Source organism: Nycticebus coucang, chromosome 18 (assembly GCF_027406575.1).
Source record: "Nycticebus coucang isolate mNycCou1 chromosome 18, mNycCou1.pri, whole genome shotgun sequence".
NCBI classification, from domain to species: domain Eukaryota; kingdom Metazoa; phylum Chordata; class Mammalia; order Primates; family Lorisidae; genus Nycticebus; species Nycticebus coucang.
The window spans coordinates 78,391,187-78,416,339 of record NC_069797.1 but is presented as its reverse complement, the minus strand read 5'-3'; the positions used below and the strand labels follow the sequence as shown (position 1 = coordinate 78,416,339).

The 25,153-nt window shown below is 47.9% G+C and overlaps 1 protein-coding gene across 2 annotated transcripts in view; it reads right to left on the bottom strand.

Annotated features, from left to right (window-relative positions):
- The window catches only part of RPTOR (regulatory associated protein of MTOR complex 1), a 333,344-nt gene that overhangs the window by 192,932 nt on the left and 115,259 nt on the right, over positions 1 to 25,153 (bottom strand). For both annotated transcript variants that reach the window (XM_053568488.1, XM_053568489.1), the window contains exon 4: positions 10,003 to 10,161. In XM_053568488.1, the coding sequence (XP_053424463.1) occupies positions 10,003 to 10,161 (159 nt within the window). The remainder of the gene's footprint in view (positions 1 to 10,002; positions 10,162 to 25,153) is intronic.

The following is a 25,153-nucleotide window of genomic DNA, read 5'->3' as shown; positions in this document are numbered from 1 at the left end:
GTCACCTGCCACCACAGCTGAGCTACACGCACCTCCCCACCCCCGTCCCTGCAGTACCCTGATACATCAAAATGCAATTATTAGTCTTTCTTTCAACCTGGATCTCAAACTGGTATCTATAATCAAAGGGTTTTTGCCTTCTATCTGTGTTCCCCATGATGAGAACCACTCTGTGTCCAGAAGGGTAAACACTGCAGGGCACAGAAGGACTTTGAAGACATTCCTGGCAGGGGTAAGGACTCGGTTGCAAGACCACCGGAAAAAGGCTAGGAAATTAAAAATTATCTTAAACCTAAAATGCAAAACAACACAAATGCCACCTTTATGTTAGTGAATAAAGGAGAGGCAGGTGAGTGGGGAGAAGCTCATCCTACTTGGAGGAGGCAGCCTGGGCTGCACACAGGCAGGGAGAAGCCTCAGCGCGGTGCCAGCGCAAGCAGCAAGCAGCAGGGACTGCTCCTGCTCGCAGTGAACTCTAAGCAGAGAAAACATACTGAGTGAGAAAACCCTTTCTCCTTCCACAAAGAACAGGCAGAGAAGGTCTAAAGGTACTTGGTAGTGTTCACGCAGAGGATTAATCCTTCCGCCATAAATGAACATGACTTCTCAATAGCTACCACTGCCAGTCCTAACCTCCAAACACAGACAGGGGAATAGGAGGGAGCGGCAGGGAAAGCAGAGGCCAGGACCTGCATAAGTTCTAAACCTTGGGTTTTTGCTGAGGCTTGAGAAAATAACCAGGGGCAGAATAAATGGTGATTAAACAATGTTCCTTTTGTATACAGTTAAAGCTACCATGTGCAGATGCGTTCAGACCCCACTGCTGTTACCCTCTATGCATTAATTATAAAAATGCTTGATTCATTCTGATAGAGGGAGTATATTTGAAGGCTGAAAGAGCTTGGCAACAGGACTGCAAACTATTAACACAGTTTATGGTTTTCCAGGCCTAGAAAAATACTCGACTGTCTCTGGGGGCCTGCCACATGAGATGGAAAGGCAAACTCATAAGAGATAAACTACCAGGATAACATAGCGAGGTGGAAACTGGAGTAAGAAAGACTTTTGCTCTCGAAATATTTCTACTGGTTTTATGACCTGACCCATGCAACTTCATGACTGACTCTTTAACATATTCAGAAAAGCCTGGTTTTAGTGCCCATGATATAACAGAGTTCAAAAAGAAATACCTTGCTATCAAGGAGCTCACATTTTAATGGAGCAATAAAAACAGCACACATGAAGAGGACCAAGCTGTGCAGAACAAACCACACCAGAGGATGGAAGGGTGAAGGAGAGTGGGTGGTGATCAGGTGACATCTCAATACAACCAATCCATGCACTGGCTACCCAATGTAGTTGACAATTACTGAACACCTGCTAGGTTGGCAAATGCCTTTTTAGGAGCTGGGAACGCAGCAGTGAGCAGAAGAAAAAGTCCCTGGCCTCACAGGGGTTAAGCACAGCATGTCCCTGGTGAGAAGGCCGTAACTGAATTCAGTGCTGGTGACTGACACAGGGCTGCTCTGGCTTTCTGTTTCATTTCGGGTCAGTTTTGGTGAGCTGTATTGTAAGGTATTTGCCCACTTAACTGAACAGTTAAATTGTTAGTGTAAAGCTGTTAGCGGCATTCTCTCTTAATGCCTATAGGGTGTGTGGTGATGTCTGGTGATATCTTTCTCCTAGATATGGATGAGGTGTGTCTTCTCTGCCTCTTCCTTGACCTACCTAAGTAAAGACTTTACTGGTCTTTTGAAAGAACGACACTTTTGCTATGTTGACTGTCTACATCCTGTGACGGATGCTGCGGGTAGAGAAGGGAGTCTCACTGCATTGTACCAGCTGGCCTTGGATCCTGGGCTCAAGTGGCCCTCCTGACTCCAGAGAAACCGGGCACACCAGACTGTTCGGTGCTTCCTTCCTTCTACTTCAAGTTTCACTTGCTCATCACTTTTTATTTTTTTAAGGTACAATGTAGAATATTAGACTTTAATTTTAAAACTTTCATTCTATGTAAGGATTTAAAACTATACATTTCCACATAGGCATTATTTTAGTTATAACCTATACATTTTGATATTTTCATTATCATTTAATGTGAATTATTTTCCCTTACGATTCCTTTTTTGACTCTTGATATTTCATTTCCAAATATTTGGGGCTTTCCCACCTATGCCCTACTTTCAAATTTCACAATGAACGTCCCACATGCCCTTGAGTGGGTAAATTCCGTAGGTACTGGAGGAGCTCTCGGTGATGTGTAGATTCTGCAGGTGCTGGAGGAGTGCTCGGTGACATGTACATTCTGTAGGTACTGGAGGAGCGCTCGGTGACATGTACATTCCGCAGGTGCTGGAGGAGCTCTCGGTGACGTGTACATTCCGCAGGTGCTGGAGGAGCTCTCGGTGACGTGTACATTCCGCAGGTGCTGGAGGAGCACTCGGTGACGTGTACATTCCGCAGGTGCTGGAGGAGCTCTCGGTGACGTGTACATTCCGCAGGTGCTGGAGGAGCTCTCGGTGACGTGTACATTCCGCAGGTGCTGGAGGAGCTCTCGGTGACGTGTACATTCCGCAGGTGCTGGAGGAGCGCTCGGTGACGTGTACATTCCGCAGGTGCTGGAGGAGCTCTCGGTGACGTGTACATTCCGCAGGTGCTGGAGGAGCTCTCGGTGACGTGTACATTCCGCAGGTGCTGGAGGAGCTCTCGGTGACGTGTACATTCCGCAGGTGCTGGAGGAGCTCTCGGTGACGTGTACATTCCGCAGGTGCTGGAGGAGCGCTCGGTGACGTGTACATTCCGCAGGTGCTGGAGGAGCGCTCGGTGACGTGTACATTCCGCAGGTGCTGGAGGAGCGCTCGGTGACGTGTACATTCCGCAGGTGCTGGAGGAGCGCTCGGTGACGTGTATATTCCGCAGGTGCTGGAGGAGCTCTCGGTGACGTGTACATTCCGCAGGTGCTGGAGGAGCGCTCGGTGACATGTACATTCCGCAGGTGCTGGAGGAGCTCTCGGTGACGTGTACATTCCGCAGGTGCTGGAGGAGCGCTTGATGACGTGTACACTGCATAGGCGCTGATGGAGCGCTCAGAGCGTGTCGGTCACATCAGGGCCGGGGCTCTATGTTGGTACTTCTTTTGAACTGGAGTTTTCTTTGTGAGAAAGATTTTACTATCAATTTATCTACCAGTTTTGTTCAGCTTTAATATAGCAATTGCTATAAAGAGGACATGCTCATCTCCAGCTGCAACTCCATTTTGTTCACTTCTCCTTTGATTCTGTCCACTCCGCGGCATGTATTTTGAAGCTGAGGTTGCGCGCGTGGCAAGGCTGTGTCTGCCTTACGCACTGACCAGCTCATCACTGGGAGGCGTCCAGCTTTACCTCCAGCCACAGCCCCACTGCTTGGAGTCTAATTTCCCCAATTATCAATAGGGCCACATCAGCATTCTATGACTAGTATCGGCACCGTACATCTTTTCTGTTTCTTTTACATTCAATGTTCACATGTCTTTCAATTTAAAGTAAATCTATTACAGACATTGCAAAGTTTGATCTTGCATTTTTGATCTAGTCTGACAAAAACTGATGAAGTGGCAAAGAAATTAAACTTAACGTGGGCCATCCTGGAGGATTACTGGTCCAAACTTGTCAAAAAAGCAATGTCCTTTGCTCAGAAAATAAGGACGAGCCCCAGATTGCAAAACACATAGCTGATAAAGGAGTGATGACCAAATATACATAGAACTCCTAAATTCAACAACAAGAAAACAAATTAACCTGATTGTTAAAATGGGCAAAAGAGCTAGATACCTCACCATTGAAGACAGACAGAGGGCAAAAAGTCCATGGAAAGATGCTGAATGTCACAGATCCTTAGAGAACTGCACATTAAACCACAGTGAGATACCACACACTGGTTAGAAGGGCAGGAATCCAAAAGACAGACAAGACCAGCTACTGAGGAGATGTGGAGCCAGGGGACTCTCAGTTGGCGGGAATGCAAACTTCCAGTTTGGAAGAACGTCTGGCAGCTGCTTACAAGGTGAACACACTATCACTAAAGGATCCAGCAAACACACTCTTAGGTTTTTACCCAAATGAGCTGCAAAGTTATGACCACTCAAAAACCTGTACATAGGGGTTTATAACAGCATTATTCATAATGTTGATAAAAATCGGGAGTAATTAAAATGTCCTTGAATAGGAAAATGGATAAGCAAACTGTGGTGTATCGATACTTAAGAGGTGCAGTTGGTACTCAAGGCCTTGGACTAGTATGCACCTGCTCCCACTGAATACTGGTCCAAGGTCTTGTGGGAAACAGGCTGCACAGCAGGGTGAGCAGTGGGTGAACAAGTGGGCGAAGCTGCCTCTGTATTTACAGCCGCTCCCTTCACTCCAGCACAGCCTGACTCCGCCTGTCACTTCAGCAGCAGAATTAGATTCTCACAGGAGTGCCAATCCTACTGTCACGGGAGGGGTGGAAGTTGTATACACCTCAGGAGAAGCTAATGCTCCCCCCCACTGCTGTCTGTGGAAAAATCATCTTCCATGAAACTCATCCCAGGTGCCAAAAAGGTGTGGGACTGCAGCTGTGAAGTATTACTCAGCGATAAAAGGGAATGGGGTATCAGGAGGAACAGAGGGGCCTCGGGTGCATGTCACGGAGTGGGAGGAGCTGGCTGAAAGGCCGCTGGGCACACTGTGTGATACCAAGTACAGTACAGTCTGGAAAAGGCAGCACTAACATGGAGGGAGCAAGGGACGGGTGGTGTGGGGGCACAGGGGATGTCAGGGCAGCGACACTACCGAGTGACGCCGTGAGAGGCCCATGACAGCGTGCTCCCACGGAAGGTGCAGTGCTTGCCCAGGGTGTGCTGCGGGAGTTGTTAAAGACGGCGTGCCAACACTGGTTCATCAGTCATAGCAAGCATGACACACCAAAGCAAGATATTCACAACAGAGGAAAATCCAGGATCAGGGGTAATATGGGAACTCTGGGCTTCGTTCAATTTTTCTGTAAAACTCCAACTGTTCTAAGAAACAAGGTCTATGAATTTTATTAAAACGACTAATGTATAACTACACTCACCAAAGGAAGAAAACATAATAAAACCTCACTTTTAAAAAGTCATTTATGATTGGGCACAGTAGCTCACATGTATAATCCCAGCACTCTGGGAGGCCAAGGCGGGTGGATAGATTGAGGTCAGGAGTTCGAGACCAGCCTGAATAAGAATGAGACCTCGTCTTTACTAAAAATAGAAAAACTAGCTGGGTGTTATGGCTGGTGCCTATGGTCCCAGCTATTCGGGAGACTGAGGCAGGCGGATTGCTTTGAGCCCAGCGCTGCAGTGAGCTAGGCTGATGCTACAGCACTCTAGCCTGGACAACAGAGCCAGAGCATCTCAAAAAAAAAAATGTTGTCTAAGGTAAGAGGGAATGCAAGTATACTTTTAAAAAAAAAAAACTTATAGACCCAGGCACAGTGACTCATGATTGTAATCCCAGCACTGTGGGAGGCTGAGGTAGGAGGACTGCTTAAGCTCAGAAGTTCGAGGCTTGTCTGAGGGGGAGTGAGACCCCAACTCATGAAAAAAATTGAAACACCTGGCTGGGTGCCAAATTGAGTGCCTGTAATCCCAGCAGTTTCGGAGGCCGAGGCAGCAGGACGACAGCCTGAGTCTGAGGTTGCAGTGAGCTATGATGCCACTGCACTCTGCTCAGGGCATAGGCTAGACCTCTGTCTTGACAAAAAAAAAAAGTTAATGTCATGGAAAAGGAACCTGAAAAGCTGATGCAGCATGACCCTAGATCCAAAACAGAATCAACAGGTAACAGATGCTTATCAATGCACATTTTGGAGACAAGAAAACAAGAAAATGAACTCTATGTTAAGTATAATAGGTTGATGTTCACGTCAAGCAACTTAATGTTTTCAGGGTTATGTAGAAGAACGTCCGTGCTCTCAGCGTCATGGTCTTTCCAAATGGGTCAGTGAGGAGAGATTGGTGCACATGTGGCCGGCAAGGGCCAACTGGGTAAAAGTGCAAAAGTGCTCATTCTATTGTTCTCTCCACCCTCTGGAGGGTGGACAAAAGCAAGAGTTGGGTTTTTGAAAAGATGGGTAAAGTGTCCACAGCTCTGTGCAGGAATAACAGAGAGGAGGGCGAAGGTGCCTAACTAGTGCTGGGAGTGAAGAGGGGAGCCCACTGACAGACAGTCAGACATCGGCAGGTCAGTCAGAGGGCCTGCCAGCTGCTCATGCCAACGCATCTCAAAGTTTAGTTGAAACAGATTCCTACAAAAATGTGTTAGCCTAGCTTGCCCAAGAAGAGACAGAAAAACCCAAATAGCTCTTTAACTAAGAGAGAAACTATCGACAGGTTAGAAGCCCAAGATCTTCCACAAGCAGAGCATCACCCAGCTTTATCTGTAAGTTCCACCAGAAACTCAGACAAGGAATACTTCAAACCTTATGAAAAGTATTCCCATATATATTAAGAAGGAACATTCCCAACTTACTTTCTATGGCCACAGTTAACAGTGATTGTTCAGAGGCAGACAGTAGTAAGAGAAAGGAAAATCTTAGGCCAATCTCGCTCATAGGCACGAGTCTAAGATACTAAACAAAACAGCAGCAAACTGAATTAAACCACATAAGAAACAGATTGTTCATAATGGCAAATAGTTCACCTCAAGAATGGAAGATGTATGGAATTATCAGAAAGTCACATAATATCATTCAATGTAGTATCAACTATGGGGGAAAAAAAACACATGATCATCTTAATAAACACACACACAACAACAGAGAAAAATCAATCTACTCATGATTCTTTTTGAAAAAAACCAAGCCAGGAATAGAACTTTCTTAATCTGATGAAGGCTCTTGTTTTCTGTTTTTGTTCTTACAAAAAAGCCTCAAATACAGGATGCACTCCCCAGAGTTAAAGGGGACACGATGTCCCCAGGCTGCGTGTCCCACTACGGAGGCATCGGCCAGCACAGCAACAGCAAGTAGCACTAGGCTCAGATTGGAGAGAGAGAGAAACAGTCACGTTGCAGAGGATATCACAGTCTGTTAGTAAAACCCACAAGTATGGAGGGGGAATTTATTAGAAATCAGTGAGAAAGTTAAATGGTTGGCAGATACAACATACACACACACAACTGACTGCCTTTCCATATACCCCAATCAAAAATTAGAGACATAGGCTGGGTGCCTATAGCACAGGGGTTATGGTGCCAGCCACATACACCAAGGGTGGCAGGTTCAAACCCGGCCTGGGCCTGCTAAACAACAATGATAGCTGCAACAAAAAATAGCCGGGTGTTGTGGTGGGTGCCTGTAGTCCCAGCTACTTGGGAGGCTGAGGAAAAAGAATCGTTTAAGCCCAAAAGTTAGAGGTTGCTGTGAGCTGTGATGGCCATAGCACTCTACCGAGGGCGACATAATGAGACTCTGTCTCAACCAAAAAAAAAAAAAAAAAAAAGAGAGACACATAATTTGTATAGTAAACATTATTATAATAGTATCAAAAATACAAAGTACTTGGGAATAAATCCAACAAGTGCAAAATCTTCTGAAGAAAATTATAAAATTGTATTGACATGTAAAAAGATCACAGTTTAGAAAACTAGAGTGTCGCAGAGATGTTTCCTCTCTCTCTCGTCAGTCTATCAATGTAATGCAATTCCCAGAGGTGTCCTCCTGGGACTGGGCATCTTGACTCAGCATTTTCACAAAAGACCAAAGGACCAAGATGCCACTGAAGGATGAGGTGGCAAATGCACCTTCCTCCTCAGATCCAGGAAGTGCTGAGAACCTGACTCCTGAGAGCCCGGGACTAGCACCGAGGTGGGCCCATGAAGTGTGAGAGCAAACTCAGAAGCCCATACAGCATGGAGACTTACTTTAGCTGAGAGCTGGCATTAAGTGGGAACACAATAGTATCCAACTGTAAAGAAATGAATTTGGACCAGGCCTGGGGGCTCATGCCTGTAATCCCAGCACTTTGGGAGGACAAGCCAGGAGGATCGTTTGAGACCAGGAATTCGAGAGGAACCTGGGCAATACAGGGAGACCCCATTTGTACAAAAAATAACATAACATAAAATAAAATAATAAGTCTGACCTCTGCCTAACACTACATGTGAAAATCTGTTCCGGGTAAATCAGTGACCTCAATGTAATGGACAAAGAACTTATGGGAAAACATATGGCAGAGAATGTTCGGGGCCTGGGTGTAAGGAAAGTCTACAGCACAAAGCACTATCCTAGGTAGATTAAAAAACCAAAATGAAATAAAACAAAAAGCAAGCCACACATAAAGTCCTATCCATTGAGGGACTCCATAAAGAAAATAAAGAAAAAACAAAAACAAAAAACTAGTCATAAATTCAGAGAAAAGAGAACTCAAAAATGATAAAGAATTACTGTTAGAATATAAAGAATTCCCTCAAACCAGCAAGAGCCAGGTAACCCCCCCACTGTTACCAGCGAGACGTGTACAGGAGACAGGGTGCCTGCAGATGCAGTGGCCATAGGGCCCCAGCTATCGGAAAAGACACTCCGAGGGCACCCGCAGTGGTCAGGGGGGAGGGCAGCTTAGAGCAGGACCAGATGGGAACCAGCACAACGCCCATGTGCACAGAAAGCAGCAAGAGCCGGGTGAGCAGGACGCGGTGCTGGGTGAGCCAGGGAAGATGCGCAGCCTCGGCTAGATGACGTCAACAGAAACTTGCAGAACAATCGAATATCGGGACCTGACAGAGGACAGGCGGCGGTGGTGAGGAACTCAAACTCACTTGGGCCAGCACGGGGAGAGAAGGGAGGGACAGGGACAGACCCCTGCTAGGTTGTTATATCACTTCTATACATTCTGCTTCTGTCGTAACTGCAGTTTTGAGCCTACTCCGTATTTGATAACAACAATTAAAACCGGGTTGATATCTAGACACACTCGGAAGGAATGGCCTTGGCCCAGGGAGGAGCCCCGCTGCAGGCAGTCACTCCTGTGGAGGTCTGGAAGATCTCCTCCAGGCCTCCAAGAGCTCACCCACACACATCACCACCTTTGCCAAACACAGGCTGAGAAGACAGGACGGGGACGCTGACTAGAGCACACTATGTGGGAGAGAGAGTGGTGGGTCAGGTTTGAGTGCCATCCCTCTCACACACGTAATCCTCACTGTGACACCAAGAGGCAGCTCCCGCAGCAAGGAACTGGGGCATAGGAAAATGCCCGCTTGTCCACGGTCCTAATGCTGGACCACAGCTGAAGCCTGGACTCGCATCCCTGGATCCCAAACCACCACTCAACCCCAACAACTGCCTTGCAGCATGTGGGGACAGAGACATGCAGCCGCTGCTCTGGCGGGACCCACGTCCCTGTGCTGGCAACTGGGACTGGGGATGGGGATGAACCACGGCTGGCCCTCAGCCACCCCCTCTTTCATCTGGTCTTTGGCCCAAGCACTGTGAGGGGCTGGCAATTCTGACTCCAGTCAGGAACCTGCCTGAAGATGGCCTGGAACTGGTCCCTCAGAACACACAAGGCTCGTGTTCTAAGACCAGCACTGACTCTTCAGGGAGGATTGATAAAGCTGAGAAACCCTGGGTTGTTCATATGAGCAGGCAGACACTCGCAGGTCCTTCCTCAGAGAAGGGCTACTCTCACAGCAGGAAGGATAAAGCACACACGCTGTATTTCCAGACAGTCATTTCAGTAACAAGTTTCACAACACAGACAACTCCTTTGTCTGATTATTATTCAACTTTTCTCACTGAAGTAATTCAAAACTTCCCACCAGATCCCAGCCCGGATCCCTGTCACCAACTGCACTTGGGTCAACAACACAGAACCAATGCCAGCAGCTCAGCAGTCCAGTGCCTGCGGCCACCTGCCACAACAGGGTGGCCGGCAGGAACAGAAGGGACAATGAGGGCCCCTTCTTGAAGACCCAGACCTCCCACGGAAGGGACTGTGGGACACACCTTGTTGAAGACCCAGACTTCTCCGTTGGCTGTGGGCCGGGGCACGCCGTGGCCATTGTAGTGGAAGAGGACCCGCTCCTCCTTGGCATTACGGCGTAGGGACGTGCACAGCTTCTTGACCTCGTCCACGGTGGGGTCGAGGCTCTGCTTGTACCGGGCCTATTGCAGGGGAGAAAATGAAGACATTGGTTAGGGACCCGAGGGAGCAGCTAGAACGTGTCCCACTTTACTCTAGGTTTGCATCTAATAGCTGTGTGGGCCTGGAGTTTCTCCATCCATAAGACTGGATAATGACCATGTCATAGGGTGGTGGTGAAAACTGACTCAGCCACTCATCAAACATGTATTGAGAACTTCTATGAACTGCTTTGAGATATGTAAGTAAAGCCTGTCAAAACCAGCCACCACTGTGCTATCCAACGTTCCTCAGAAGAGTGGAATCACTCTGAACACAGCATCGGAAACAGAAGGAAGCTGCAGTGTTGAGGCAGCAGCGGCAGAGGGGCCAAGGAGAAGGCAGGGCAGCTGGCTCCTGCCCCCTCACGCTGTCCTTGTGGAGAGCCACACCCACCTCCTCTTGCCTGGACCCCTGCTGAGGGCTGTGAAGACTGCGGTGGAGCATAAGCTAAAATTAGCACAGGAAAATCGGTGGCATTCATACAAACTATGGAGGGCATCACAACAAAGAAACTCCACTTAGCAGACAACAAAGAGATTAAGTGTATAGGATAAGTGTAACATGAAATGTACAAAATTTAGACACGTGGGCGGCACCTGTTCAAACCCAGCCCCGGCCAAAAATGGCAAAAAAAAAACACCTTAGACATGGAATCTTTCCAAATCTCTCCTGTAAAATACACATGCTGCTTTAAACAAAGGGGCAGATGCCCCTGCTGGGTGGGATGTGTGAACATCCTCAAGATGTCAGTTCTCCCCAAGTTAACACTCAAACTCAGTGCACCCCGAGTAAAAAATCCCCATTAAACACATCGTTGCTGAAGTTTTCGTACAAAAACCAGCATGCAAGAAAAGCCTGAAAACACTGCAGGAGGAAACCCACGGGCAACCTCCCTCACTGCCCCAACCTCCTTGAGGGCTGGCAGTGAAGACGGGGAGGCCGGGGACACCTTGACCGGAGAGTGAGCAGCCTACACAAGGGCCAGAAGCACATCCACACACGGTTTCCTCACCAAGCCTGGTTACAGTCATGTCATGATTTTATCTCATTAAAAACTGTGCTAGCGCCAAGAGAGTCTGAGCAGAGAGAGCAGGCCAGTGGGGAGACAAGCCTGGTGGTGTGTTGTGCGTCCCCAGGAGGGTGGCAGACACATGCGGCTCATCAGAAGTCTTGGCCTCATCCTTGTTCTCTTTGTTTTGCTGTAAAGAACATTTAAAGGTGAACTCTCAATACAAAAGGAGAGAGTGTATAACCATCCCAGCCTATGGAGATAAGTCGAGGGCGTGAAAGCACTGAAGCCACACCAGAAGTCAACGAAATCACCCAGATTGACAGATGGATGGAGCACAACACCAATGGGTCACTTAAAACACAGTGCATCTATTACAAAGAGCAGATAAGAGGCGTTGCCTCTAGGTGGGGATTATCTTCTGTTTAAAAGTAATATAGGGCGGTGCCTATGGCTCAGAGAGTAGGGCGCCGACTGGCCCCATATGCCAGAAGTGGTGGGTTCAAACCCCATCCTGGCCAAAAATAAATAAATAAATAAAAGTAATATGTACTTTGATAAGCTTATTAAACTTTATTTTGAAAATATAAAATGAAGCCAGTATCATGACATCACCTAAAGGGTACTGCGAGGGTCAGGCCATGGACAGAGGCAAGAGCACACCTGGACAGCACGCAGTAGGCATCTGCAGGCCACCTGATGGGGAGAACAGCAGGACCCTGGGGGTGACATGGATGCCGCGGCAGACAGGGCTCCCGCCTCTCCAGGGAAGACTCAGATATGAGGAAAATGAGCCCCCGCACCTGCTATGCTAGCTCCTCTGTACACAGTGCATAATATTTGGTTTCATCTAGTTATACATATTAAAACTACAATTTATAATAACATAAAATCCCTGCTGATATTCTACACCTTTACTTCAGAAGTCATCAAACAGTAGTCAATGTACAAATAGGAGCTTCAGGACGATGACATTCAAACATACAGTAGAACCTCTGTAAGATGACCACCCACGGGACTGTAACAAACTGGTTAACACATGGAGATGGGCACCATAAGGAACGGGGGCTACTGTGCTGACACGCACATGTGGTGTATGTCCAGCCTGTGAAAACAGGGTCAGCTTCAGGAGGTGGTGGGTGTAGGAGGTAGGCAGCTATGGGGCGAATACTCTAGTTTTTCCAGCTCCCCTAAATCTTTTGCACCAGTAAGCAAAGCCCATTAGAGAGCCATAAACTAACCCAGCAGTAGCAACCCTCTTCTCTTGCAGGACAATTCTGGAGCCCTGTTCTAAAGGGATAAGGCTAAGGCCCAGAAAAGTGGCCCCCCACCCCAGTATTTCCTCCCTCATGACCAGAATTCCCTTCTAGAAAAAACAGTGCCATAGAAGAGACTGCAGAAAAAGCTAACACACAAGGCAACATTTTTAAGTTCATTTCCATTAATGAGGTAATGTGCATTAATTCAACACACACAGGGTTCTCCACCAGAACAGGGCTGCTCTCAGGGAGCCTGGGTCCCTGTGTCATTGCTCCAAGCAAGTGGGCACTACTGGCCCATGGGAGACCCTGGCTTGTTAAATCCACACATTCTGCAAGAGACTGTTCCAAACCCAGCTCTTCTGCAAAACTGCTTCCCGAACCCCTTCAGTAGGAAATAATCTTCCCTCCCTCTGAATTAACTCTCATGATATATTCATGTGTAACGGTCTTAACTCTGTTTAGACTGTCAATTTTGTGTGGGCAGACACAGCTTACAGGGTATGTACCTTTCAGCACAAGGCACAATTTTTATAGCCCTTCCATAGACTCACAGCTATTAGCAACTAGTTGCTGAGTGACAATTAGAGTTTTAGTGATACTGATCACAAAAATTAGTGAAGAAACAAATCAAAACTGACGGAGCCCCGCCTGACAGTGAAGAGGGATTACGTACCTGTCAGTCCAAGACTAAGGGGCTCGTGTGCGAGCTGCGGCATCAGGGCAGTGGTGACGCACAGCTCCCCCCCATACCACCCCCCTGCTTTGTTATCTGAAACTGCCTACAAAAGAAAGAGTCAAGAAAATGATAGAGGCTGGGCACAGTGGCTCAGACCTGTTACCCCAGCATGGAGGAGGAGGAGGAGGAAATGACAGAAACATTTGTGATTCATCACTGATAAACTGTTTATCTGCACTCTGGGCAAGAAAGAACCAGGATACTAAGTCTTCATGTTCTAAACACCTGAACTCCAGTGAATCTCATAAAGCCAGAGGAGAGTAGGTGATGAACGAAACACAGTCTGAAGGCAAAGAAGAAAATGCTGGATTCAGTAGGCATATGGCTCAGGCTGCATGGGTTGTATGCGCCCGAAGCCTCAGCCACACACGAAACCACGTTCCAAACTGGAAAATGAGTTTCAAGCAGAGGTAGCTAGACACTCTAACTTCAAATGGGTGGGACAGAGGGCCCAAGAAGTGTGGGGTGGGGCTGTCTACAGAGCCCTGCACCCCCAGAGCCCAACCAAGCCTCTAGCACGGCAGAGGGCCAGGTAAATTGCTCACTGCCAAAACACCTTGGCCTACCCAGAATTTAGGTTGTTTTTTTTTAATCAGAGGTGCTTTACTGGCCAATCTAAGCAGCAAACCATATCCCATTCTGGTAGATATTTTGATCTGGGTCTTTATGTAAATTAACATAAATACCTATGAATTTTTAATATAAGTGCTTTTAAATGAGCTATGGCCAAGCAGAGTCAGCAGAAGTTGTCAGGGAACTCAGCACCAAGGCCACAGCCCCAGACCCGGGGTGCTGGGAAAGGAGGCCGGGATGTACAGGCAGGCTCTCTTCCAGCTTCCAGGAATGCCCTCAAGCAGCTGGAGCAGGGCATAGCAGAGGGAGAGGCAGGACTTGAAAATTTTAACAGGTGCTAAAAAGAGTTCTGAATTTATTAATTACTTTCCCTGTAGCCCAAAAGAACTGAAGGTGCTCTTATTTGCCACCAAGAGCAACAGCAGGGAAGTTGCAATGGAGAGGAACCCAGCTCATCCTGCAGTTTCCAAGTCTCTCCATGAGCTGACAGCCCAAGGGGCACCCCAGGGACGGTCAGGTCTCAGGAGAAAGGCCTGCCCCAGCTGCCAGCTGTTTGTATGAACAACTCCAGGAAGACTGTTTCCCAACCAAAACTTATAAAAAAAAAAAAAAAAAAACATTAGGAAGAGATGCTGGAAAGAGGGCCTCCTTCCTGGGCACGTGGGGGCATGTGAAGTCTGCAAGAGTCTGGAGGAGCGGGGTAAGGGGCTGCCTCCCTTCTCCATCACAGTGATGACCAGGAGCAGCAGAGTGTGGGGAGCTTCCAGAGAACTCGGAGTCTGTGCTGGGAGTGGTAGGGGCAGGAGGCAGCTTGGATCAGAGCCTGCCCCTCTCTCAAACCCATTTATCTGCAATAGCTTTCAACTCACCGGCAGTTTTATCCAACCATAAGAAGAAAACAGCAGATAATCCCTTACCAAGAAATTTCCTAAAACCTCCTGCTAACACAATGCCAGTAAGTACAGCAGTTAACCACTCTAGTCTGTTCCGAGTGCACCTCTATTGCCACTTAGGAAAAAACAGTAACAACTGATGTGCACAGCCTGTGAAAATTTCTGGACAGCATTCACAAGCATGACCTCCTGGAGTCTTCCTGAGTCACATAAGTGAGGCTCAGCTGGGGTGGGTGGCCACCTGCGTTCACACTCACTAGGACAGCCCTCTGATGCTGGCCTTCCACGCCCCCTCCAGAGCCTGCCTCTTTCCACACACATTAAAACCACCTCCCTTTACTGAACATAGGATGCACCTCTCAGAGCCAGGAAGATTTGAGCTGCAGGGATCAGAGAGAAAAGACCATGTACAGAACTTGCCAGACTCAGGGCAATCAGAAGGAAGGAAAAGGATCTAAACCCAGATATCCAGGTCCCCTAATTCTGAGTGCCCATCCTCCCGCTGCCTTCTTGCTGCTTATGCTACAGAAATCCCCGTGTAATGTGGTGAAGCAGCCACTCAAAGACAGGCGTCCAGATGAGAACAAGCCACCATGCCATCTGTGCACCTGCCCCACTGCAGTGCCAGGCCATTGATCCACAGCACCTGGGGTTGCTGGAGGGTTCACAAATTGCTGGGAGGTTTTCTAGTGAAATGTCAAGTGCTTGCTGCTCCCGAATGCACCCACTTGTTACCTCCCCGCCAGAACATAGCTTTTCCCAGTTCTATTCCCCGCTACACAGCTATCGACAAGGACTGGTGAAGTTGCAGCTCCACTGAAAATCATTCATCGTCCCCTGAGATCACTCCTAAACAGGAGTGTTGTTCTTCCGAGTCATATAAAAGGCCACAAGGTTGAGATCACTCAGAAGCATCGATAAAATTAGGGACTCATTATTTCTGACCTTGCTCCATCAAGGTCTTATCCTATGGGGTTAGAAAAAATGATTTGGTCTCATTCCCTTATTTGTTGCACAGAGAGGACACACTAATGGACTAGCATGAAAGGCAGCACTGATGTTAATAATAATATGCCTCCTGGGGCTTTATGGGAATTCATTAATATTTTTAAGGGCTTTGAAATGAGAAACACTAAATTAAATGTCACCACACCACGTTGAGGTTTTGTTTCACAACTAGAATGCCTGAGATAATGGCCCCATGGTCTGAGAGGCAGGAGTGGCAGGCAGAGCATCTCAGCACTGGGGGATTATGGCCCTTCTGCTGGGTGTACAGAATGACAAAGGGAGTCCCTAAAATAGCACCTATTGTGCTGGCATTGCTCCTGAAAAGCCAAATCTCAAGATGTGATAATGTGTGTGCACTGGGATTTTGGAGGCTGTAATAAAGGAAGAGAAAAAAAGAATGAATGGCGGAAGAAAGAGGTAAAGAAAGGCTGCCCCTTGGCCTAACGAAGGCACACGCGGCTCCGAGTTTCGTTTCCTTCTCAGCAATGGTCTCTGGCCCCAGATGACTCCTAGTGACATCATATAACGTGGCTGGGCTCAGCGTCCCTGGCATCGAGCCTGACCAGTGAGACCCTAGGGAAGCCAGCTGAGAGACTTCTGGAACAGTGTTTTCCTCATAAGAAGAGAATGGCTGTGGTCGTCCCTCCATGGAGCAGCTGTGAGGACAGGATGCTGGGCGCTATAGCAGCTGTCTCATCACCATGAGGGGAAAGTTACAGACACAAAGAAGCTCGCCCAGAACCAATGGCACAAAACAATTTCAATAACCAGTACTGCAACTATTTACCTTCAGATGTCATGACAAACCCTTTAACTGGCAGCCCAGACAGAAAAGTAAGATATAATCGTTAGAGCATGAACTCTGGAGACAAAGCCCCAGCTTACCCCAGCTTTGTGCTCTTGGCAAACTGTTTGACTACTCTGGACACCCCCCCTTTCCTTGACAGTAAAACTGAGGGGGAAGCAGAAAGGCCAGTGTCCAGCTCACAGGGTGTGTGAGATCAATGAGGTGCTTTACGTGTAGAAAGCACCGTCCAGGCAGAGGAAGCTCCACAAGGGAGTGACAGCCGTGACTTGGCAGGTGCTTGACTACTTAAGGATAAAGCATCCCGCCTGCCCAACGGGGTCCTCTGCTCTCCTCCCATGCTCTGGGCTGCAGGTTGAGGTGCACGCACTGAGTCTAGAGCTAGCAGCACTCAGCCAGGTGAGGCATCCAGAAGCCCCACGACACTAAGGTGGCCACACTACTTGAGATGAAGGCTGCTGCTGTGGATGTACAGCATGAGCTGAAGGTGCACAGGTCTCACTTCTGAGCTTCCCCACAATTTGCTGCTGACATCGCCTGCCTTTGTGTTTTAAAGTTTAAATGCTGCAGGGAAGAAGGGCTGCTACTGGATAGTCAGGAATAACAATACCACACCCGCTGGCCCTTTTCACTCCCTTCTAGGGAAGCAGTGACAACAGGCGCATGAGTGTGACAGGTCACTGGTCCCTCACAGCTCACACGCACACAAAAGCTCAACATCTGCCTCACACATGCCAGCCAGGCCACCACGTGCACTGGCTTGGGGCGGGCGTTGGGGACAGAGATCATGCCTACCCCCACTGAAGTAAGAGTCACACAGACCACGAGGCCCACACGGAGACATGTGCAGCCCAGGTAGAGGGGCTCACAGAACGCAGGCCCTCTGGGTGGACAAGGGGCCCTGACGAGATGAGAACTCTGAAGGAGACCTGACAGCACATGTGAGGGGACCCCAGGCCATCCCAGGAGAAAGTGGACCTTGGTGGTCCCTGACTTGCTGCCAGGGTGACACTGCTAGCATGCCGGGAAGGGGCTGCACAAACACGGGTGATGGGAACAGTAGCTGCAACCATGAAACTAAAAGTCTGCAGGATATTCAACTTCACTTACAATGAAAATAACACAAATGAAAGCCACAACAAGGGGCAGGTCTCACCTAACAGACCGCACACACAGGCACACACCTGAAAGCGGCCCTGGCACAAGGTGCCCTCAGGTGCTGCCCAGCGGGTGTGTAACGGGCCACAGTCCCGATGTAGGGAAGGGAACATGACAACAGCAAAAAAAAAAAAAAAATTTTAACTAAAAATCAAAACTACATGTGCATTTTTTTTTTTTAAATCATAGCATCACAGCTCACAGCAACCTTCAACCCCTGGGCCCAAGCTATTCTCCTGCCTCAGCCTCCCAAGTAGCTGGGACCAGGGGCGCCCACCACAACGCCCAGTTGCAGTTGTCATTGCTTTTTTGTAGCTGGCCCAGGCCAAGTTCAAAGCCGCCAGCCTCAGTGCATGTGGCCGGCACCCTACCCACTTTGCTACGGGCACTGAGCTTCCAAGTGCATTTTTTGACCTCGTGATACTACAAACACACCTTGAGGATACCCCCTCAAAAACAAAAAACACATCTGCACAACAGCCCCTGACCCGACCAACGCGACTAACTGAGCTGAGCAGGCCCACAAACTGCAGCTGCCCAGCTCTAGGTCAGGAGAAAGGTCCCCAACCGGACCGGGATGTCCAGAGACGCTACGCCATACACAGGAAGAGGAACAAAGTGCAAAGGAACCTGTGTGGTGTGCTGTCTTCCATGTAAGCAAGACCAGGAAACAAGAAACACACATGTGTCTCCTTATTAAAGAAGAAGGAAGAAGACACAGACCTGAAAACCACCAGCCAGAGGGTGGGGAGCTGGCGCACTCTGAGTGCAGCTTTCAGGTGGCGGGCACTACCCCTTGTCAAATGCTGACTTGACAAGCACGTTAATATTTTACATACTCAAGGAATAAAGTGAAACATAAACAAGGATGCAGGAGCTCTAAAACAGAATCCAAACGAGACAAATGAGCCTCATGGAAGACGGACCGCGACAGTGCTGAGGGCGGGCAGGGAGGCGGCCGAGCAACTTCTGGTAGGGGTCCTTGACCACATCCCTCAGCTCACAGACAGAAAATAACCATGCAAGCTACCAAACTCGTGTCAGAGGGTTTGCTCCTCCTATGGAACGGGACGGTGACCCTGGAAGTACCATCTGTGCACTGCAGGAATGAGAGCTGAGCGGGCGGCGGGGATGGCACATGCACCCGGAGCCTCGAGTCCACTCTCCAGGGCTCCTGGGAGATGCGTCCGGCACCGGGCTCAGATGAGGGGGAGGACAGTGTGAGGCCGGTACATGTTCTCGTGCCAGAAAGCAGGGAAGTACTAAAAAATGAAGGGAACATGCAAATACACGTGAAAGAGTGAGCTTGCAGGATGACCCCAGCCAAACATCTGGGTGTCAAAATAAACCGACGGAAGACCACAGACAGAGTAGAAAGGGAAGAGTGAGTGGGGTGACCAAAGGTCCTTTCCTACAGAAGAATGCCAGCTAACAAGTGTGGGAGAAAGTGGCACAACCAGAACACAGCATTTAGCAGCCACCACAGTGACAGCTGATGAGCTCAGAAGCAGGAGTGGGGTGTCAGAGTGTCCCCACAAATTACGTACTCTTCACAAGGCAAGAGTGACAACTATGCAGTAGAGAAAGGTGGTAGGCATGACCCCAGTCAACAGGTCACAGTCACCCTCACCAACGATGGCACAGTGATGGCAGCTAACCAGCAAGAGGCCAGCACGGCTTCTGTGGCCCCACTCCACCCCCACCCCCACCTGGCACTGTCGGGAGAAAATGAGAGGAAAATGCAAGCCGAGGATAGGAATGGAACTGGCTTACATGCTTCAAAAATGCCCAGATCAGGAGGAACAAGTAAGGTGGAGGAAGATAGCAGCCAACAGAAAGCGGTGTGCGGTCCAGGGCTGGTCCCCAGATGGGAGCAGAGCCATGGACGACAGCAGCATGTGGCCACGGACTTCCTTCGAAGCAATGAGACTCAGGAGTGAATCGATGCTGCATTTCCTAATGCTGATAAATGGACTGTGGTTATGTAAGAGAAAGTCCTTGCTCTTAAAAACTACATTCTCCAGTATTTATCCAAAATCAATATGTCAGCTCTGCACACTCCCCATGGAGGTTCCAAGCACAGTTCTCTCCTCTGTGGCTGGTGGCCACAGGCGCTTCAGAGTTCCCACCTGTGCACACACTCCCACCTCTGTCTCTGTCTTCACTCAGCCTTCTCTGCATCCCGGCCAGGCTCCCTGCTTCTCGTTTACAGAGACACACGGTTGTGCTCAGGGCCCCCTCAAGTGATCTGGGATACATACTTCCTCTCAAGAACCTCAATCACATCTTTTGCCACATAAGGTGATATTCACAGGTTCTGGGAATAGGACAGCCTGCCACACCGTTTTAAATAACTAATGGTATTTTGTCACACCGGAGACAGGAAGATCCCATATCACTTCCAAGATCTAATGCGTGGACAGCACAGACAAACTGCAGAGGACTCCAACGACACATGCAGGCAGAGAATGTCTCTGAAAGCTTCCATCCACGCAGAGTGTAGAGTCATTAAACAAGATGACATCCAAGGTGCACGGTGACTGGACTCTGTGATTCTCGAGTCCCAGTCCACTGCTCCTACCCACCTCTCCAAGCACCACATTCCACATGGCATACAGCCTGGCCTTGGAAAGCACAGGTAGACTGTGTTACAGGCGAGGTACTGCTCCAGGCACAAGGACAAACATTCGTATCACTGCCCTCTTTTCTTTGCTCCAGGCACAAGGACAAACATTTGTGTCACTGCCCTCTTTTCTTTGCTCCGGGAACAAGGACAAACATTCGTGCCACTGCCCTCTTTTCTTTTTCACTTGTCACTTTGGAATCATCTGAGACATTCAGAAACACTGCAAAACTGGAATAGGCAGCCTTCACCCAGCGCCCCTAATGCTATATCCTACAAAAAGTACAGCCATCGAGACTAGAAAAGTTATGTTGGCACAGTGCTATGGCACGCTGCAGGCCTCATCTGTGTCTCCCAAGCCAAGTACACCGGCCAATGCACAGCTGGGAGTCCACACGGGCTCCCACTCCCCGCGGTTCCCCCAGTCTCCTCCTGGAGGAAAGGTCAAGAGCTCAGAATGCTAAAGGTTGGGCTGGAGTCTGGGGATGAGGGGAGGTGAGGATGGAGTGGACAGCAGGGTCAGATCAAAAGTGAATTTTCCTCCCATTTGAAGAGTTTAGACATTGTAATTGGGCCAGTGAAAAGCCATCGAGATGCTTTAAACATGCCATGCTGTCACAGACTGGAGAGTAAGTGCCAAAAAGTTTAGGATTACTGTTCAGTTTTAGGGTCACGCTTTCTTTATTACACTTCAAAAACATGGAGAAAAGTTATGACTGTTGAAAAACATAGAATTATATCTGTAAGGCACAATGTGAAAGGCAGACGTTCAAATGACAACTCAAGAGGAAAGAGGTGAAACTGAGTCATAAAGGAGGTGGAGCAAGATGGCAGCCGAGTAACAGCTTCCCTGCAACTGGGCATGGTGAGTCTTGGGAGATAAGACTCCAGGCATCTCTGGCTGGTGGGATTTGCCTATAACCATCCCTTTGAGGATACAGGGAGTGAGCAAGGGACTTCTGGACCCCAAGAGAAGGACAAAAACAGTGGAAAACCGGTAAGTGGTTGCGTGTGTTCGAGCAACCTAATCCCGCTGACAAACGGAAGTACAAGCAGCAGTGCGACTGCAAACCGGAAAGGCCTTACCTGTGAACTGTTTCAGTGTTTTTGGATTTGGCACTCAGTTGAACTGCCGTGGGGAGAGCTTGAACAGGAGTGAAGAGAACTTTAGGCATTGTCTAGGGCCCCAGACTGAGCCACTGCGGAGATAATAGTATTCGGCTGTGGGCTTCAGGGAGCCATTGTGAGAGAACTGCCCCGGCAATCTCCACCCTCAGGGTCGCAGAGCAAGGATCAGGCGGGAGCTAGTAACCTAGTGACTGAGCAGTCTACAGGCAGGGACTGAGCTACCTTACAGCCTTAACCCTCAGGGGCAGATTGAGACCGGTTTTGGCACACTGGAGCCTCGGGCTATTGCCCTGGGTAGTGTGCCATGGCGTCACAGCTCATAGCAACCTCAAACTCCTGGGCTTGGCACCACCTGGACCTCCATAAGAGCTGCGCCGCGACCCCCAACCCGAGACCCACGCCCGCTGGGCCTCCGCATTCCCTGATCAGGAACTGCGGGAGCTGCGCAACCCTGCGTCCTCCTTCCTGTACCCTCCCTGCCTCCACACCGGCCCGCTCATCTGGCCCGGGACACTGGTAGCCGCGTGCCCTCCAGAGCCCTCCCTGCCTCTGCGCAGAGCCCTTCTCCTGGCCAGAGACTGCTGGAGCCTTGGGCTCTCTGTGCCAAAGTCACTGGGTGCCAGGCACTCCCAGAACCGTGCACACCACCTACTGCCTTGTTGCTGGATCCGGGTGTGTCACACTCCAGAGCTGCTTCCACAACCAGAACTCCTTGGCTGGGGAGGAACTACACAGGGTCACTCCCTACAAAGATCCAGCAACAACACAGTGATCCCGCTGGGGTCTAATCTTGGAGAGACACCTCCCCAACTCTGAGGACGGCCAGAGGCAATGGTGAAAAACAATCATGAGGCGAAACCAACAGAAAACCTCTGGCAATATGAATAATCAGAGTAGATCAACTCCCCCAAGGATCAATGGGGCAGACACGGCACAAGATCCCATGCACAAACAAATAGCTGAGATGTCAGAAATCGAATTCAGAATCTGGATAGCAAATAAGATCGAATTAGAATTCCAAGCAGTAACCCAAAAGGTATCTGTTCAATATACATAAATCTATAAATGTAATTCAGCACATAAACAAACTGAAAAATAAGGACCATATGATTCTTTCAATTGATGCAGAAAAAGCTTTTGATAATATCCAGCATCCTTCATGATCAGAACACTTAAGAAAATTGGTATAGAAGGGACATTTCTTAAACTAATAGAGGCCATCTACAGCAAACCCACAGCCAGTATCGTACTGAATGGAGTTAAATTGAAATCATTTCCACTTAGATCAGGAACCAGGCAAGGTTGCCCACTGTCTCCACTACTCTTTAACATTGTAATGGAAGTTTTAGCTATTGCAATAAGGGAAGAAAAGGCGACCAAGGGTATCCACATAGGGTCAGAAGAGATCAAACTTTCACTCTTTGCAGATGATATGACCATATATATTCACTCTTTGCAGATGATATGATCGTATATCTGGAAAACACAAGGGATTCTACTACAAAACTTTTAGACATGATCAAAGAATACAGCAATGTCTCAGGCTACAAAATCAACACCCATGAATCTGTTGTAGCCTTTATATATACCAACAATAACCAAGCTGAAAAAACAGTCAAGGACTTTATTCCTTTCACAGTAGTGCCAAAGAAGATGAAATATTTGGGAGTATACCTAACAAAGGACGTGAAAGATCTCTACAAAGAGAACTATGAAACTTTAAGAAAAGAAATAGCTGAAGATGTTAACAAATGGAAAAACATACCATGCTCATGGCTGGGAAGAATTAACATTGTTAAAATGTCTATACTACCCAAAGCAATATATAATTTTAATGCAATTCCTGTTAAAAACTCCATTGTCGGGCGGCGCCTGTGGCTCAGTTGGTAAGGCGCCGGCCCCATATACCGAGGGTGGCGGGTTCAAACCTGGCCCCAGCTGAACTGCAACCAAAAAATAGCTGGGCGTTGTGGCGGGCACCTGTAGTCCCAGCTACTCGGGAGGCTGAGGCAAGAGAATCGCTTAAGCCCAGAAGTTGGAGGTTGCTGTGAGCTGTATGATGCCATGGCACTCTACCAAGGGCCATAAAGTGAGACTCTGTCTCTACCAAAAAAAAAAAAAACAAAAAAACTCCATTGTCATGCTTTAAAGATCTTGAAAAAATAATACTTCATTTTATATAGAATCAGAAAAAAAACTCAAATAGCCAAAACATTACTCAGCAATAAAAACAAAGCAGGAGGAATCACGCTACCAGACCTGAGACTGTACTATAAATCCATAGTGATCAAAACAGCATGGTACTGGCACAAAAACAGAGAAGTAGATGTCTGGAACAGAATAGAGAACCAAGAGATGAATCCAGCTACTTACTGTTATTTGATCTTCGACAAGCCAATTAAAAACATTCAGTGGGGAAAAGATTCCCTATTTTAACAAATGGTGCTGGGTAAACTGGCTGGCAACCTGTAGAAGATTGAAACTGGACCCATACCTTTCAGCATTAACTAAGATAGACTCCACTGGATAAAAGATTTAAACTTAAGACATGAAACTATAAAAATACTTGAAGAAAGTGCAGGGAAAACTCTTGAAGGAATCGGCCTAGGTGAATATTTTATGAGGAGGACTCCCCAGGCAATTGAAGCAGTATCAAAAATACACTACTGGGACCTGATTAAACTAAAAAGCTTCTGCACAGCCAAGAACATTGTAAGTAAAGCAAGCAGACAGCCCTCAGAATGGGAGAAAATATTTGCAGGTTATACCTCCGATAAAGGTCTAATAACCAGAATCCACAGAGAACTCAAACGTATTAGCAAGAAAAGAACACGTGATCCCATCTCAGGGTGGGCAAGGGACTTGAAGAGAAACTTCTCTAAAGAAGACAGACGCACGATCTAAAACACATGAAAAAAAGCTCATCATCCTTAATCATCAGAGAAATGCAAATCAAAACTACTTTGAGATATCACCTAACCCCAGTAAGAGTAGCCCACATAACAAAATCCCAAAACCAGAGATGGTGGCGTGGATGTGGAGAAAAGGGCACACTTCAACACTGCTGGTGGGAATGCACACTAATACGTCCCTTCTGGAAGGATGTTTGGAGAATACTTGGAGACCTAAAAATAGACCTGCTATTCGATCCTATAATTCCTTTACTAGGTTTATACCAGAAGACCAAAAATCACAATATAACAAAGACATCTGTACCAGAATGTTTATTGCAGCCCAATTCATAATTGCTAAGTCATGGAAGAAGCCCAAGTGCCCATGGACCCACGAATGGACTAGCAAATTGTGGTACATGTATACCATGGAATATTATGCAGCCTTAAAGAAAGATGGAGACTTTACCTCTTTCATGTTTACATGGATAGAGCTGGAACATATTCTTCTTAGCAAAATATCTCAGGAATGGAAGAAAAAGTATCCAATGTACTCAGCCCTACTATGAAGCTAAATTATAGCTTTCACATGAAGGCTATAACCCAACTATAGCACAAGACTATGGGGAAAGGGCCAAGGAAGGGGAAGGGAGGGGGGAGGTTAGGTGGAGGGAAGGTAATAGGTGGGGCCACACCTACGGTGCATCTTAGAATGGGTACAGGTGAAACTTACTAAATGCAGAATACAAATGTCTACATACAATAACTAAGAAAATGCCATGAAGGCTACATTGAACAGTTTGATTGTATATGAAACCAGCACATTGTACCTCTTGATTGCACTAATGTACACAGCTATGATTTAACAATAAAAAAATAAATAAATA